General features: G+C 39.5%; 1 protein-coding gene across 10 annotated transcripts in view; it reads right to left on the reverse strand.

Moving 5' to 3' along the window:
• Positions 1 to 3152: 3152 nt before the first annotated feature.
• The window catches only part of LCORL (ligand dependent nuclear receptor corepressor like), a 79449-nt gene continuing 65424 nt past the window's right edge, over positions 3153 to 17177 (reverse strand). For 8 of the 10 annotated variants that reach the window (XM_061379803.1, XM_061379799.1, XM_061379802.1 and 5 more), the window contains one exon: positions 4111 to 4265. In XM_061379803.1, the coding sequence (XP_061235787.1) occupies positions 4252 to 4265 (14 nt within the window). In that variant the 3' untranslated portion in view covers positions 4111 to 4251. Of the gene's footprint in view, positions 4266 to 17177 lie in introns of all 10 variants that reach the window. The other 2 variants (XM_061379807.1, XM_061379806.1) reach the window with 1 other exon arrangement.

Raw genomic sequence — 17177 nt, forward strand, 5'->3', positions numbered from 1 at the left:
ATAGAAAACAGACAGGATTGTGTTGCTTTTCCTCTCATTCAGTTTTTGTTGGAAACCTGTCAAACCGCAAAATGCCATTGCACACTTTTCTGCTGATATTTGCTATTCAGAAGCTTATGTAACTGCGGTGAATTATTTTTATTCATCACTTTAAACAGAATTTTGAAGTCCTGAGCTCCCTCTTTTGATAATCCTTTTCTTCAAGTCTCCACTTGTGTTGCAGGGGGAGTTTGTGTTTCTGCAGCCACTTCAGATCACAGACAGCCTCTGTTCCATTGAATACTGCCTGAACCCACTTTAGAGTGTGAAGTATGGATTTTATTTTGTATCAGTTGATTGTCAGAGCTTACCCAGTGCTTTAAAGTTTAGTTTATTTTTAATTTTTTATGGTTTTAAATAATTTCAGTTACAAGTTTTCTCTCACCCTTACTCTCATGAGTGGTTTGCTCTTCTGCCACTGGACCAGCAGCAGTTGTTCAAAGTGTATCCCTCTTAGTTTTGTCTAAAATGAGTTTCTAGGGAAAGCAGGAGCAATGAAAACTTGTAGTCTTCTCTGCGAATGCCTTCCAGTTTTGCCACCTTGCTGTTCTGTTGTGTCTTGCCCCACATGCAGGCTCTGTCTTTGGCATCTCAGGAATGCTGTAATGAAAAATATGAAGTTTCTCATTGAAGTCACCTCAGTCTGTGTGTCTCTGCTGTGACTATGGCTTCACTGGAGTGTATTGACAGAAGACAGACATTGACTCTGGCAAATGAATGAGTTCAGTGGAGGCCCCTGTGCTGGTCATGGGGCCCTGTGGGAAGAGGCTACGGGAACTGGGCTTGTTCAGCTGGCAGTTGTTGAGAGGATCCCCAGGTACCTACAAGGAGTCTGCTGAGAAGATGGAGCCAGGCTCTTTGTTGTATATGTTCAGAGGACAAAAAACAATGGGCACAAGCTGAAACTCAGACCAGAATATAAGGAGAAAAAGGCTGTGGGACAGGTTGAGAACAGTTGGAACAGGCTGCCCAGAGAGGCTCTGCAAGCTCTGTCCTATGAGGTTTTTAATACCTGACCAGCTGAAGTTCCGCACAACTTGCTCTGACCTCACAGCTGGCCTGCCCTTGTGCAGAGTGTACAACCACTGGCCTCGGTCTTTCCATGCCTGAATTACCCTGTGATCCTTTTTCAGACTAAAAACTTGGCCAGCAACTGGCATGTAATTTCCAGCCCCTCTGGGCTCTTCCTCTGCCCAGTGGAGGGTTTCCTGTGCAGCAGAAAATTCATAGAATCATAGAATAGTTAGGGTTGGAAAGGACCTTAAGATCATCAAGTTCCAACCACCCTGCCATGGGCAGGGACACCTCACACCAGCCCATGTCGCCCATCCCTCCGGGAGTGGGGGGAGTGAGCCAGAGGCTGCGCAGTTCTGCAATGCTGGCTGGGCTTAAACAACGACAACACCTTACACTAGATCATGTCACCCAAGGCTCTATCCAACCCGGCCTTGAACGCCACCAGGGACAGAGCATTCACAACTTCCCTGGGTAACCCACTCCAGGGCCTCACCACCCTCACAGTAAAGAACTTCCTCCTTATATCCAATCTAAACTTCCCCTGTTTTAAGTTTTACCCCATTGTTACCCCTTGTCCTATCACTGCAGTCCCTGTAGTGGCAATTTAGGTGTGTTCTGTCAAAATGACTTAACTTTTGAGGAGGAATGGCTGCGTAACTGCAGGATGCTTGGATGTGTGTTGTATTCTTCAATGCTGATCATCAGCAATAATCAAAGTTTAAAGTTATGCAGCTGACTTTCTCAAAAGTTGCCTATGGTAGCAGCAGGGTACATCCAAAGGTGATGGGAAGCCAAGTTTCTATATATCTTACAAGCTGCAGTGAAAAAATCTTGACTTAGTTAAAAAGAGTAATGCTTACTAAAATTCTTTTGCTGGTTTTTAGTGACCTGAATTCTATGGGTTGAAAGTACCCTAACTTCCTGGCTGCTTAGTTGAGGAATAAAAGCTTAATCCCCAAAATATTCTGAATGACTTAAAATTGGCCACTTTGTTGCTCTGAAGCAATTACTGTGCATCCTCTCTCCTTCTGGCTAAACACAACAGGGTCTCCAACATGAGCTACACTAGACTTAGGTTTCATTCCATATTAGATGATAAACCAGCAGTGGTCCTTTGTTGTCAAAATGATCCCGTGGTTATTACTACATTAGTTTTTGTTTCTTAAAACCAGTTTTGTGATTGCTTTTGCTTGCTTGTCTGTCCAGACTACAGACAAAAAGACTTTCTGTTGGTAACAGTCCCCTTTAGCTGATAACTATCTCAAGAAGGGCAAGTGCTGCACCAAGCACACCTTTTCTAGTTTTGTTGTTTGTCTGACTCAAAGCAGTGGCTACTGAGTTTGGGTTATGCCTGGATCTGCCTCCCTCTGAAACCTTTTGGGTTCATCAGCCAATTGAAACTCGGTATGACACACAGGAAGGGATAGCAATAAGTTAACAAAACCAGACAGCTGCTTGGGTGTGAGACACGTTTGTAATTAACAGAAAAGGTTCCAGTATTTTCTTGGTCTTTTTTCCCTGAAAAAATCCTTGTGACATCTGCTTCAGGCACACAAACAAGAGACTGGGTGGGCTACTCAGCACAGCTTGTGAGACCATTTCTTTGTCCCTCTTAAGGGTCACCCTGGTCCTCAGGTGGGGCTTACTGAAGTCAACTCCAGTGCCTCTCCCCCAGGAAGTTCAATTCTTTTTGGCTTTCTTGCCAAATGTATTAAACAGCTGAGATACATAAAGACCCTTTAGACAGCGTGGTGTGATGATGCATGTTTATTCTTTTAACCATGTTCTGCACTGACCCTTCAGTGACTCAGTGTCCTTTTGGGATCTTGTGAGACTCACCCGAAATCACAACAACCTTTTTATTTCAGTTACTGGATAGCACCTGCAAACCAACAAACTTCTGTAAAGACGAAGTGCATCTTTAAGAAAGATGATAATTTTAAGTGAATCCTTAAAACCTTTGTTTTATAGAATGCAGTGTCTTCCAAGGAAATTGCCTTCTAGAAAATTAGTTCTTGGCAAGGACAGGAGAGACCACTTATTAAGAAGTTGAATTAAGAATCCTCTACTCTAGCTATTGAATGTATGACTCCAGAAAAGAGAAATATATCATATAATTTTATTCTAACACTTTTTATAGCTCTATTAATAATAATGTTTTGATGAATGAATTACATGAACCTTGCCAAAGCTGATCTAAGCACGGAATGTCTACAACGTAGTCGGCTACAACCATTCACTACTTTGAGTAGAGTTCAAAATGTTGATGTTTACATTGAATTTCCAAAGTACACAGAAAAAAATGAAATAGGGAAAAGCATTTACATCCATTTTAATTGGTGGCAGGCATAAATTCATAGAAACAAAGGGAGGAGAAAGACCATTTAGCAGAAACCTCAGAAAGTGCAGATACAGATTTGTTGAATGACAGTCGTTCAAGAGCTTCTCCTGCAGGCTCAGCCCATTTTAGACATTATGCTCATGACACACTGTCACATAGACGTTCTCAAGATGGATGATGAAGATGAAAGCATACTGCAGAAACAACCTGGGTGTTCGGCACATTTCACTCTGTTGGTGAAGGAGATCTCCTCATGTAATTTACCTTTTCACGGCTTTGCTTCGAGGTAGTCGGTCTCCACCTGTTACAGACTTAGTTTGAGTTGTTATTACCATAAATCTTTACATGGTGACCTATGCCACAAATTACGTAATATATTAACTTTCGTGCACAAAAATAAACTTGGGAAATAATAATTAAAGAACATAGAAAAATCACAATACTATTAACGGGGAACATCCGATTCTGATATAAATTTGTACTGCAAGAATTTCATGATGGTCAGATGTGAAACTTTATATTTAGAAAAAAGAAAAAGAACATCAAAATGAATAATGCTAGTAGTAAGAGAAAGCCAAATCACACAAGATCATTTCAAGATCAATGTAATGAACGCTTATTATTCAGCAGAAAAGAAACAATCAGGAACAATGTATAAAATAATAGTGCAAGAACAGCTGCGATCTATTTGTTCTCATCAGTTTTGAGATTTTGGTTAAAAACTTTACAGCTGGAGAGAGATGCTGCTGAAAAACTCAGATTCCACTCAGTGGGCTGATTAAGGCACGTCTTTATGGACTTCAAATGTTCAGTTTCTGTGCTCATGTCTATTGAATTCTGCGGCTCCGAGACTTTCACTTGTAGTGTGCTGTGAGAAAAGAAGTGGGGGTGGGAGAGGGGGGAAAAAAAGAGACAAAGTTTAGTACATTTTCTTCTTCCCGTGCAAACAAGCAGACTGGTAAGAGGCAAGATAAGGTGGTGGCAGCCTGTGTATTCTGTGGGGTTTTTCTACTGTTTTACTGCATTATGGTTCAGAAACACCAAGATAGAACCTGTCTGTGCAGTGCTCTCCATGTTGTCAGAGTAGATGGGGCTTGTTTCTATTGAAATGGCATAGTCCTGGTGGTTGGCAGAACCTGTCCCAGGCTCACAGTCCTGCTGGTGCTGTTCCTCTGCACAGGAAGGGGCTGGCCCTTCTTAAACTGTGTGCAGCTGACTACTGTAAAACCATAGGGCAGGAACTGGGCGAGAACTTGGGGTTGGGTGGTTTTGGTGACACTGTTAATATAGTACAGCCAGGAAAGAGTTGCTATATTGACAGCATTTATTTTGTTTTAAATCTAGGAAAGTAAGTAAAGGGAAGAAGGGAAAGAAACCCAGCCCTCTGTGGGAATCACTGAACAGATGATGCTCTAAGTGTGGACCGCATCACACTTTCATTGTGCACCTAGAATCACAGAATAGCATCATAGAATGCTTTGGGTTGGAAGGGACCTTAACAATCACCTAGTTCCCACCCCCTGCCATGAGCAGGAACACCTTCCACTCCTGAGTTCCTCAAAGCCCCATCCAACTTGGCCTTCAGCATTTCCAGGGATGGGGCATCTGCCACGTATCTGGGCAACCTGGTTCAGTGTTTCACCATCCTCATCAAAAAATGTTTTCCTTAATATACAAAGCACTGTCACTGTCTTTTCTCCATCCCTGCTAACTTTTCTCTTTCCCTGCCTCCTTCCTGCAGTGATCTGTGCTCTATGTGCAATTCATTGTTTCTCACAAACCTTTTCAAAGATTTCAAGAAGCAGATGAATGACACAATGTTGGAAGTATTTCTAATTACTGAGATGCTAAAAATCAAGTGGTATGTGTTGTAATTAAGGGCAGAAAGTAATGATTGTGCTATAAACTATCCCCACAGTTTCTCCTATCAAAGGTGTGTTTAAGCAGCAAGAATCTCTCAGTGGATCTTGTAGCGTTTCAGGAAATCAGGTCCATCACAGGATGTTTACGTGCAAAGTATCAAGGACTGAATCTGCTGCAGTATTTATAGTGTGCCCATGGGTGAACAGTCTAGCTGGGACATTCAGTATAACCTAAAATACCTAGCTTGTGTTACTCAAATACTATTCACTGACTTTGATTATACTTTTTCCGACGTCATGGGAAGTAGGAAAGACAGCCCGTGTAACAGGTAAAGTCATTGTTACATTTCACAGAGCATCTGAAATGCAATTTCTGTTCTTTTACATTTTAACGCAAGCTCTCTGGAAGGCCATGTGCCTTTCTGACAGGGTGGTGAAATGGGCATTTTTAAGTTACCAACCCTAGCTCCTAACCCTCTGTAACTGGGGTACTGCCCCCATGCCCAGCATTTCCTAGTGTGCTTACTCTTCTGCCTCTCTCGTAATGTTTTTGCTTTGTGCTATTTTCCTTCATTCTTTCTGGTCTGTGCATGCTCTTGTGGCTCTGATCTGTCCCTTCCCATAGGAGACTCAGAGTGCAAGTGTAGGTGACAGGGAAGACTTTAGTCAGTAAGGTTACTTTCTTGAATTTACAGCTTCTTCAGACTTGAACCGTTGCCTTCAGCACTGTGCAGAAAGTCAAAGGTTTTCTTACGGCCTTGGGATGAAGTGCATGTTTGAGATGGTGCTAATGCTGACTACTGCAGTCCTGCAGCCTGCCTCACCCCTACTGATTATGTGCTTTCCAGGCATGGCCAGGTAGCAAAACTTACACTCTGAACAGAAACAATCTACAGTTAAATGAAGGCTGGAATGTTACATTTGGGGATTTGTTTGTTGCTGGTGTTTCGGGGGATGGTTTTTGTTTGTTTTGGTTTTGTTCAGGGTTGTGTTTTTTTTTTTTTTTTTGTGGTGGCTGTTGCTATGTCAAACAACAGAAATGCCTCAGGAACCAAGAAACTGCGAACTCTGCAGTAGTACATACCTATAACGTGCTTTAAAGAACAGCATTTCTACTGTCTTTATGTAGCTAAAAAGCTACATAAACCTTGTTTAACAGTGGGCAAGTGCCAGACAGAAAAACCTAAAGGCTCAGGCTTCTCAAATGATTTGGCATGTTACTTCTGTACACAAACCAGGAATTGTACTGTTGGTGTGGCCCATTCTCCAGACAGCACTGCTAGGTGTAAATGCATACTAGGGCTTGGTGGAACTGTGACCATAATTCCTTCCCCTTTGCTTGGACTGCAAACACAGAGTGCCGTGATACCCCCAAGCAGCACTTGGTTCTCTCAGGGACTCCTTATATTTTAGGTTTTGTACAGGCTTGGGTGCCTGGTGTAAAAGGCAGGACTGAGTCTGCAGAATTAGAACCAATATGCTGCTAGTTGTTGTGCAGTCATTTACCTCTTACACAAGAGCTCTAGGAAATTCGGGAATCTGGCATTTTAAGAGCATGCATAAAAACAGGAACAGGAAATGTTAAATTAATGTTTTCGTCAGTTCCCCAGTATAGGTAACATCAGCATAAAAAGCTCAAGTATTTTAAGGAAATATATTTTTATCACAGTAAAAGTGGAAAACAGTAAGTCTGAGGTCTGCACTAATATGTTTGTTAACCAAGAAGAACCTAGTCTTTCTTCTTGCTTTTCACTCTTTCACCTGTAGCAATTTATGTCCTAGCTGTTGATGTAACAAGGCATGAAAAAGTTGTATTTAGATAACTTTTTTATTTCTTAAAGCAGATAACTTTTTTATTTCTTAAAGCAATCATTCTTCGTCTATTTAAGTATAACATTAAATAGACGCAGCTGAATTCCTCCAGCCAGATCCATCAGCAGATTCTACCCTAAATTTTATTCCACTCTGCTTACAAAAGGTGCACAGTGGGGCCCTCCTGTCAGGAAGACCTGCAGGTTACAGAAGCCAAGGAGCCTGCTCCAGCAGAGCCTGGAATGAGGCTGTGATGCACGTCTGCTCTACAGCCTTCTGGAGTTCTCTGCTACCAACACTTGCACCAGTAAGAGGATGGAGGTCCCTTTATCTCCCCAGACAACAAGCAATGACTGATTTATATAACAGTCTCTAAAAAGGTTAGAATTTGCCATTCTGAAGCCATCTGCTTACTATTCCAGCAATTATTATCTGCTTTCGTTTTATTCAGTTGGGATTGACTCAGTTCATCAGCTTCTGCGCATGTGATTGGTGGACATCAGCTACTGATGCTCTGTAACACTGAACATAAATTCCAGCCATGGAATATTCAATAGTTCTGCTTTCATTAGTGAATTTTAAGACAGGTCAACTGTGCTAACAGCCTAGTGAAAAGGAAGAAAAGAGTCTTTATTTTTTCAAATTCTTTGTATGATAAACTAGTGACATTTCTCGAAAACTCATGCTTTTCTTCATCTTTAACTACTCTTGAAGCGCTGGCAACATTTACTGGTTAATGTAAAAGATTTCCTATTTCAGAGTACACAATAACTCATCTTGGTAATTCTTGTCTCTTCTTAGAAAGTATATATATAAACATACATATATAAAAATGGAAATAAGACTATACCTTTTTGATCCGAAACAATTGCAAATTAAAAACCATGTATCTCAGAGAGCTGAGGTGTGTGTACCTGCAGTCTGTTGCATGCTCTATATGACTGCTTTGTGAGTGAGTATATCTGAACAGGTGACGAGGTGGGAGGCACCAGGTACCACACTGAGGATGTGGACACATAGAGGCTGTGTGCAGTGATAGGACACTCTGCTCTTGCCTTTCTTTGAATGCTGCTGAACATAAAATCTATGGGCCTAGAAAACTGTCAGAGATGACTCCAGGGTTTATTTTTCATGCGTTGCTACTCAGCTCCCAAGTCACCACTACCCAATCATCTCTGCATTTACTAGCCTCCAACAGTGTTGGAGACAGACGCAATTACCTATTTGTTACTCTAACAAATCACAGCAGACAAATTCAAATCATGCCGATGGACTCTGAAGTCCCATCTAGTCTCCCCTGGCTGAGCAGAGCACACAACCCTGTGTGTGATTAAGTTTCCAGGCCTGCTAGGACCGAAAAGGATCATCTCCACAAAAATTTCCTCCTATCATTAAAGCAAAAGGAATTCAAGGGATAGGTCTTTGAATTCGACCTTCTACTAAAGCAATCAGCAAGGGGCCTTCCCAGGCTTCCAAGAGCTGAAGAAAACCCTGGTCTTTTCCACACTTCCAGATACACTGCTCGCATAAGAGTATTTGTGAAATTTTGTGTTTCTTTAGTTTAACACAAATCACTGTCAGGATAACAGAAGTGCTGACTAATTAACAGGAGGATGTGACAGCAAATACTGTACAACGTGATAGGCTGCCAAGCACACAAACACATACAAGTATTCTTTGAGCTTCTTATTTTCTATGCAGTTTGGCACTGCGTTTTTCAGGAAAACTGGGAATCTGACACCTGTTGTATGAAAACCAAGTTGAGAAAACCTGGCTAGCTCAAGTCCATAGATTTGCTGAGTTAATCTCTGCCTACCATGTGTCAAGGCCATGCAGAAGAAACAGAAATAGGGATAAATGTTTCTTATCTGTTAGGTGACTCCTCAGCATCTCCCATTAAAGAGATTACCATCAAACGTATTTGGAGGCTGTAAAATGACTATGAGACTATCACTGCAGGGTTATGTTTCTCTAAATCTTTTACAACATTTATTTCATAAACACTTCTCCTTTCCACCTAGCTGAAGGCTAGGGCAAACTGGTTTTTACCTTCCTGTCTGACAAAGATTCTGCAAACTGCACTGTTAGATACTGCCATCAGTGAGGTGCAAACTGGCAGCCTGGAAAGCTTAAGAGCATCGCTGAGATACAGCACTGATCTAAGGCTTTTACAGAAGGGTTTAAAAAAATGCTGAGTAGGAACAGTAAAACTTCAGCAGCATAAAAAAAATAATTTTCTCTGTACAAAGCACTTAAACATTTCCCAAAAGAGAAACAGTGGAATAGATTAGGTTAAACCCCACAGCACTATAGTAGCCTCAGCACCTGCAACAGAGGCTGATTCAGTAACGCAAGGAACACTGAAATGAAAGTAAAACAAGCACACACAGATTTATTATCTCTAAAATTTAACTCGTTTCCACAATGCTCAAATGCAACAACAAGAAATCTACAAAGAAATCTACAAAAAAATTTTTTACTGTCTCATTTTACATTTATCAGATGGATTCTTGCTGCAATAAGAAATAGAGGGTTTTTTTCAGCTGAGTGGATGGAATCGTATTTGGGAATCCAAGAGAGAGAAGAAACACCCTGGATATAGATGATGTGCTCAACGAGATGAAAGCAAGCTGGGGAGATAAGCAATATGCAGGGGGCTTTTAAAAATTAGACCTAAGAGCTGGATTTAACACGGCTGGACTACTGAGACAAATAGAACAGTATAAAAGGAGAACCAAGACATGGGGGGAACTGAATGTAGACAAAAAAGACAAGGTAAGAAGTCAGAACCAGCTGTAGTCCCAGACTGAAATGATGGTGAAAAAGCTGCTTTTAGTCTTCAGCACTAACTCACAAATGTTTTCTTGGTTTGAGGGGGAAAAATAAGTGTGGGAAGAAGAAAGGAAATAGATATGAAATACATATGAAATATATGAGAAAGATAACGGAAAGAGGCTAGTAGAAATTTGCTGAGCACTTGTGGCATATCAGTGAAAGAAATCTATGACAGTCTGACAGACTTCTCGCTCTTACTATAAATCCCTTACCAGGTGAAAGAGATAGTATGGAGCAGCAGAAGTACACAATGGAAAAGATGCAGCACAAAACAAAACGGAATGAAACCAGGCTGCACACATTCTGCTGTGCTCCTGAGAGCATGTTTTGACACTCACAAATGTACTGCTTGGAAAAAAGCTGATGCATGATCTGAAAATCAATTAAAGAAGGAGAGCAAAGGATGAAGAGAGGACGCAGATAAACGTGGAACAACTGGAGAGTATTAGTCTGGATGGTCTGAACAGTGTTTCAGAGCTGGTTCCAAATAAAATCAAGGAATAAATGCTATGGTGTGAAATAAACAGCAGTTCAGCAGGACCACGGCACAGTACCAATGCAGGTTGGGCAGTTCTTTCACTAAGACATAGTGTCGTGGTTTAAGCCCAGCTGGCAACCCAGACCCACGCAGCTGCTTGCTCACTCCCCTCCCCCTCCTTTCCTTCCCTGGCTCCCAGAGGACTGGGGAAGAGTAACTCCCACGGGTTGAGATAAGAGCAGCCCAGTAACTAAGGTATAACACAGATCACTACTGCTACCACCTAACAAGGGAAGAGAATACAACCTCTCACCACCCGCCAACTGATACCCAGCCCAACCAGAGCAGTGATCTAGCCCTTCCGCGTAACTGCCTCCAGTTTATATAGTGGGCATGATGTGCTATGGTATGGAACACTTATTTGGTTAGTTTGGGTCAGGTGTCCTGTCTCTGCTTCCTCCCGGCTTCCCCTCCTCCCTGGCAGAGCATGAGGCTCAGAAAGTCCTTGGTCAGAGTAAACATGACTGAGCAGCAACTAAAAGCATCGGTGTCATCAGTGCTGTTCCCAGGATGAAAAGTCAAAAACACAGCACTGCACCAGCTACTAAGAAGGAGAAAAATGACTATTACTGCTGAACCCAGGACACACAGGCAGCTATAGTGGGTCACAAATGAAGCACAAGCACATTGGTGTGAAAATATAAGTATCACGATATACAAGAAGCAGTGGGATTGCCAACACTAGCAGAGAGCCAATGCCAATGGTGTGACATGATGGGAGCTGAGCTGTTACGAGTGGTCAGACATCCTGCTTGGGCTCATCAGCCTCCTTGAAAAAGTGTGCACACTTTCCATGCTCCTGTGAGAGAGGAAAGAAGGCAGAAAGCTGCAGGGAGAACACAGCCAGTCTGACTTACTAAAGCAAGTAATATAGAAAATAACATTCACAAAAATCACACATGGAGAAAAAAAAGTAAAAGTGAGCATTTAGATGAGAAAAGTTAGTCAGCTGAAAGCGTGCAATCCAATAAGGAGCGAAAAGAAATAACAGATGGAGGAGATATGAAAACTGAAGTAATTCAAGATAATACCTTATGCATTGTAAGGAAGAGAGAGATGTGTCTCAAGAACAGCATTATTCTATCAAGATGCACTGCAACCACTCAAAACAGTGTTTTGAAACATAACCTGGTTAGAAACCTGACAAAAATGCATGGAGTACATTTGAGTTATTGCTCAGTTACAAAAGGTTCAATATTTTATTTGACCAGTAGTGAAATAATGTCTATTTTCTTTTCTAGATTTTTATATAGCACCATTAAAAAATTCCTTACAAGCATCAAAGTAATTAAAAAATTCCAATTAACATCTCAGTTGGGACCTCAGTCACGGTTATATTCGCTTCAAAGAAGTGGTTTTCTCTTCAGATGGTGCATTAGAAATGTTCTCAGTACATATGCCTGTACATATATATAGTTACAGGTCTATAAATCATACATTTCTATATACTTGTATTTGTTAAAAAAAATTAAATCAAACCCAACAGCAAACTCTGGTTTCCAAATCTTTTCTTCTGATTTCTTTTAAAATATCTAATAACATATTTTAAATAACTAGAAAGTAAATTTTGTTAATGAGGACTCCATAAACTTTCTTTGCCAGATTACATACCCAAGAAGACCATCATGTTTTACATCACATTGAACTACAAAACATGACACCATCCCAAAGACCACGAAGGGCAGACCTGTCAAGCTGTGATGTTGCAGTGGTGTTTGCATTCGAATGCAGAATGTTGCTCTTAAAATCTTGGGCATCCCATATAGAACAATTTCCATTCAGTTACATCATCCAATTAATTGTTGATCATTGCAAAAATATCTGTCTGAATTAGAACCTGAAGGCTGTCAACAGCTTTCAGAAACACTCAGTGTGTTGGGAAACCCTCAAGATTCAAGGCCATTTGAAAGTGCAAAGAGTCTTTTTTCATGTTGACCATAGGAAACACCTTATGATAAGAAAATGCTGTTCTTAGAATATGGCAAAAAAAATCTTCTTTGAATCAAATTAGTATCCAGTTACCAAATGAATACAAGGAAGAAAGAACATAAAAAAAGAAAAATAACATCTACTGAAAGTTTACTTATATTTGAATCACAGTTTCAGATAAGTTACTAAGATTCAGCACCACCCTGTAACACCCTGCAAATAAATGTTTAGACTTTCTCCTAAAATACTTTGGAATAGTACAAACATTTCTATTGTTTAAACAGTATCTTTAAGGCACAAATGTGTAATTACAGCAAAACAAAAGGACACTGCTAGGAAAAGGATAAACAGTGAATAAATGTGGGATTATATTTGGCTTGAAAAATCTGGAGAAGGTGCTAAATCATAAAATTACAGACTAGAACTTTCTTTTGCTGGAGTGAAAGAGGAATTAGGGAAGGAAACTCTACCCAAGAATACATTCAAACAACAGCCCAGCCATCTCACACCATTTTAAATCTTACCCTCGATTCTGGAACCAGAAATACATATATATATATATATATATATATATATATATATGCACTTGTTGAATGTAACTTACTCAGTTGTTTTGAATGTAACTTTGGGCTTGTTCAGCCTGGAGAATTCTCAGGGGTGACTTTATAAAAGTCCTCCAGTACCTTAAGGGTCTACAGGAAAGCTAGGGAGAAGGTTTTTACAAGGGCATGTAGTGACAGTGGGGAATGGCTTTAAGCTGACAGACAAGGTTCAGCTGAGACATTAGGAATAAATTCTTCACTATGAGGGTGGTGAGGCACTGGAACAGGTTGTCCCAAGAAGCTGTGGCTGCCCCATCTCTGGCAGTGTTTGAGGCCAGGCTGGACGGGGCTTTGAGCAACCTGGTCTAGTGTGAGGTGTCCCTGCCCATGGCAGGAGGGTCGGAACTAGATGATCATCATTTAGGTCCTTTCTAACCCAAAACATTCTGTGATTCTATGAACTAACTGGAGATTCTAGTGTAACAAATTTTAGTTTTACAAAAATTTGGTGAAAGAAAACATCACTAGCTTTAGCAAGTAAACGATAGAGGGATGCGAACTAAGGCACAGTACACATGCCTCTATAAATTAAAGCATCTTTCTTGAACAGGAATATTTTCGCAGAGTTCTGCACCAAAATGTGGAATTGCCTCAGTATAGTGAACTGCTTTGTGATGGTCAGACTACATCAACACTTCAATTACAGAATTACAAATTTGATTGACCTCTATCCTTTTCTAACACCAACTGAAGCTCTGCTTTAAGCTGTAAATTCCTAACAGAAAAAAGGATTTTAAAAGGGATATGTACTTTTCATATTTTCAGAAGTGCTAGACAAACCTGTTTTCTCTTCTAGAGAACAGCTTAAGCAGAAAGACAGAAGCCTGACTTTGTGCAGTTATTACCAGTTCTTTCTTTAAAGCTGAATAATTTAAGCATTCCTTCAGGACTGAGGACAAATAGGAAAGCATGAGTATGGGTTTCTCAGTTTTTGAGGAAATAAAAAGATAATAAAACAACACTGAATGATGAATAAAACCCCACTTATGTTTTAAACTGGATATATAAATCCCACACAAAGGCTTATTGATCATGACACTAAACTACTGAAATTTCCTTGCAGGTAAAGGAATAAAAGACTTCAGAGTAGAGTTCTTTGACTGAAACAAGCAAAAGTATAAATCCTTAGCTCAGAACCCTCAAAAGAACCAGAGGAACAGCATACTCTAAGGCAAGATGCAAATGATGACAGTTTAAACCCCAAAAGCACCCAAGCTTTATATACCTCACACTAGATCAGATGATGAGAGAACAAGACAAGGGAAGGAAAGACTATAACCGGATTTGGCAAATGGAATTCCAGAGTGTAAAACAAGATGGAGTATTAGGTTGTGGTATTAGAGCTGCTGATGTTGCATTAAGGGGAATGAGGCAGAGACCATTAAGTTCATTTAATGAGTCAGGATTTATTATGTATGTGTGGTCAAATGTATGTCAAGCCTACCTTATTTGCTTTTATACTTCTGCATTAAAGCCAGCCCACTTACTAAGTACAGTCATTCATTTCAGTATTGGTCCTGCATCTTCTATTAATTTTCTACCTTTGTTTTACAGCCATCTGTGAAAAAGTAACTTCTCGTTTGGCAATTACAGTTATGAACATTTCTATCTGCTTACTCTGCATGACAGGTGAAACTTACTCTGATGAAAAGCCTTTGTGAAAAGAGCTAAGACACAGCTGTTGAAAAGGATTTCTCAAAATCAACAGATTTAAGACTGTTACACTAAGTCTCTTTTGCATTTTATGTAATCTAATATTTTAAATTTGTTCCCTACTAGGAGTATAAAATGTGCTACTTTATGAAAGAGAAAGCCCAAGAGACTTGTTAAAAACCAGTCGGTTTTGTCACTAGAGCAAAGACTGATGTCTTCCACAGTAGTAGGAAAGCGATTCACTTTGTAGCTTTATCCTTACTGGTCTGTACTACGACAAGACAAATAAGCAACAATAGGGGAATATTAATGTCATACTAATATAGATGTGTAAAGAGTTCACAACATTTTCCCTCCCAATTTTAAGAAAATTTAGCTTTGTCTGTTGTCATATTAATATAGACGCAGTTTTATGTGCACAATCGAGAATAATCACTCATGAAGATACCAAGTTTTCATAGTTAGATTCCTAACTCTTGTAGTTGACTTTGAAATGATTACAAAGGTTAGCAAATTCTCATTGTAAGTACTGCACTAACTTGATCTCATTAGAGATAGCATTTAAAGCCAGCATTCAAATACAATGAAAAATCAAAATTGAAAATGTATATTCTCTACCAACAAATACAATAGATTTTCTTCTAAAACTCCAGACTCTTGGAAAAAAGCCAAATTATAATGGAGAAAATTATTTTAGATGAAGAAAATGCCCTAGCTTCAAGTGATTAGAATTGATTTTAGAAGCTTTTCTATGTGAACTCCCACCCTGACACAAAGGGTATGTAAACAGGTATGTGATGTCATCACAGCCTACAGTTCTCCCTGCTACTGTAGCAGGTCCACAGCCTCCTTTGCATCTGTGATAAATCCACACCCTCAGAAGATTTTTTATATACTCACTACATTTCGAGTTCCTAAAATGGATTCTTTTATAGTGTCCTATTTTACTGTTGGATAATAGTTTCTCTTGTTTCAGCTTGGTTCTCTTCAAGACTTTTGGCCAAGTCCAAAGCAAACGAATGTGTTCTCCAGTGTTACAATGAAACACAGCAAACCACTCTCATGGAAAGAAAACACAAATGCTTTCCTAAAACCAGGCTTACATAATTTTCTTTGCCATCACAGAGGATAATAATGTTTCACTTTAGAAATTAAAATGGTCAGAACACAGATTTACAGTAAAAGGGAACCACCCCTCTACACATTGTTGAAACAGTTCAAAAGTCATGTGGACCAATGTATCCACCAGCCACCTTACCTTGAACAAAAAAGGCATTATGAAAAAGTGATTGACTGCCTTCTGTTGCTACAATGAGATCATGGCTAATTCTTGTTGCTTGGTACTACCTTGAGCTGTGAGAACACAAATGCTTTATTCCCACTTGCACATTGTAGCATAAACTGAGTATACATAAAAATTTGGTAAGTGTTCTGACTACCTGCCACAATGCTTCACAATAAAACAGCATCACAACACCTTTTTCTTTCAAGCGTATTTGGTAAGACACCAAGATCAGTTAAAACTTGAAGAAAAACTTTAAATATTGACCATAAATGTGTAATAAGAACATTTCAGGCACGACAACAGAACAATGATGCAATTTATGATACCACATCAACAAAAACACAGTCTAAATAACATATAAATGAATAATGATGTTTTCTTGTGCATTAAACTTCCAATGCAGGAGTTATGTCCGAAAACAGATGCATGCACAGCTAGAAATCATGTTTGTTCTTTTTAGCCAGCAGCTATACTTTAGACTAAAAATGCTTATACGATTTCCTTGGCTAGTGCAGACAGTACACAATGTTGAACTAATGTGCCAAAATGAGACACCGTTTTCTATGTCAGACAATCCCCCAGTACTGCAATAGTACCCCTGAAAAAGATTTGGGGTGCAAGTGTGGAGAGAATTCCAGAATTACAATTCTTTGTCTTTTAACATTTCGTTTACCAGTGAACGAAAGTCTAAAGACGACAACTGATATGAGAAACTATGAATAAAAGCGAAAGTAACAAAAATTGTAAATGAAATAATGTAAAATATCAAAATAGTTATCAGATTTCCTAAAGATCCAAAACTAAAGCAGGAAAGTTATCAGGTAAATAAAATTGAGTCCAAATTAAAACTAACATGAGACCATGTCACAGTAATAGGTCTTGTATCGCCATAGCAAGAAAAAAGTTTAAATATTTGAATGCAAAACTTTCTTTACTACAGTCAAAATTATGAAATAAAACTATGAGAGAGCTCTTTCTTCATTTGTGAAATAGAAACAGAGAGATGTTACCCTTTCCTTTTCTAGGCCTGGCTCTTACAGCAGTCTTGTGTCAAGGTTTGACCTTCCTAAAAACAAGGTTTGTATGTTGAGTTTAGCTGCAAATCAGTGAACTAAAATACAAAATCATAATCTAAAGATAAAAAATGCTGTATTTTGGAAAAGCAGGGTTATGCTGAATGAGCTTAATACAAAGAATTTTATCTATCAAATATAGCATAAAAGAAATAAAGTATACAAGAGCCACAATGTTGTTTATACTACAA

Source organism: Neopsephotus bourkii, unplaced genomic scaffold (genome assembly GCF_033783945.1).
Source record: "Neopsephotus bourkii isolate Nb327-2 ecotype Australia unplaced genomic scaffold, CSIRO-AGI_Nbou_v1 NB_1780, whole genome shotgun sequence".
Classification (NCBI taxonomy): domain Eukaryota; kingdom Metazoa; phylum Chordata; class Aves; order Psittaciformes; family Psittacidae; genus Neopsephotus; species Neopsephotus bourkii.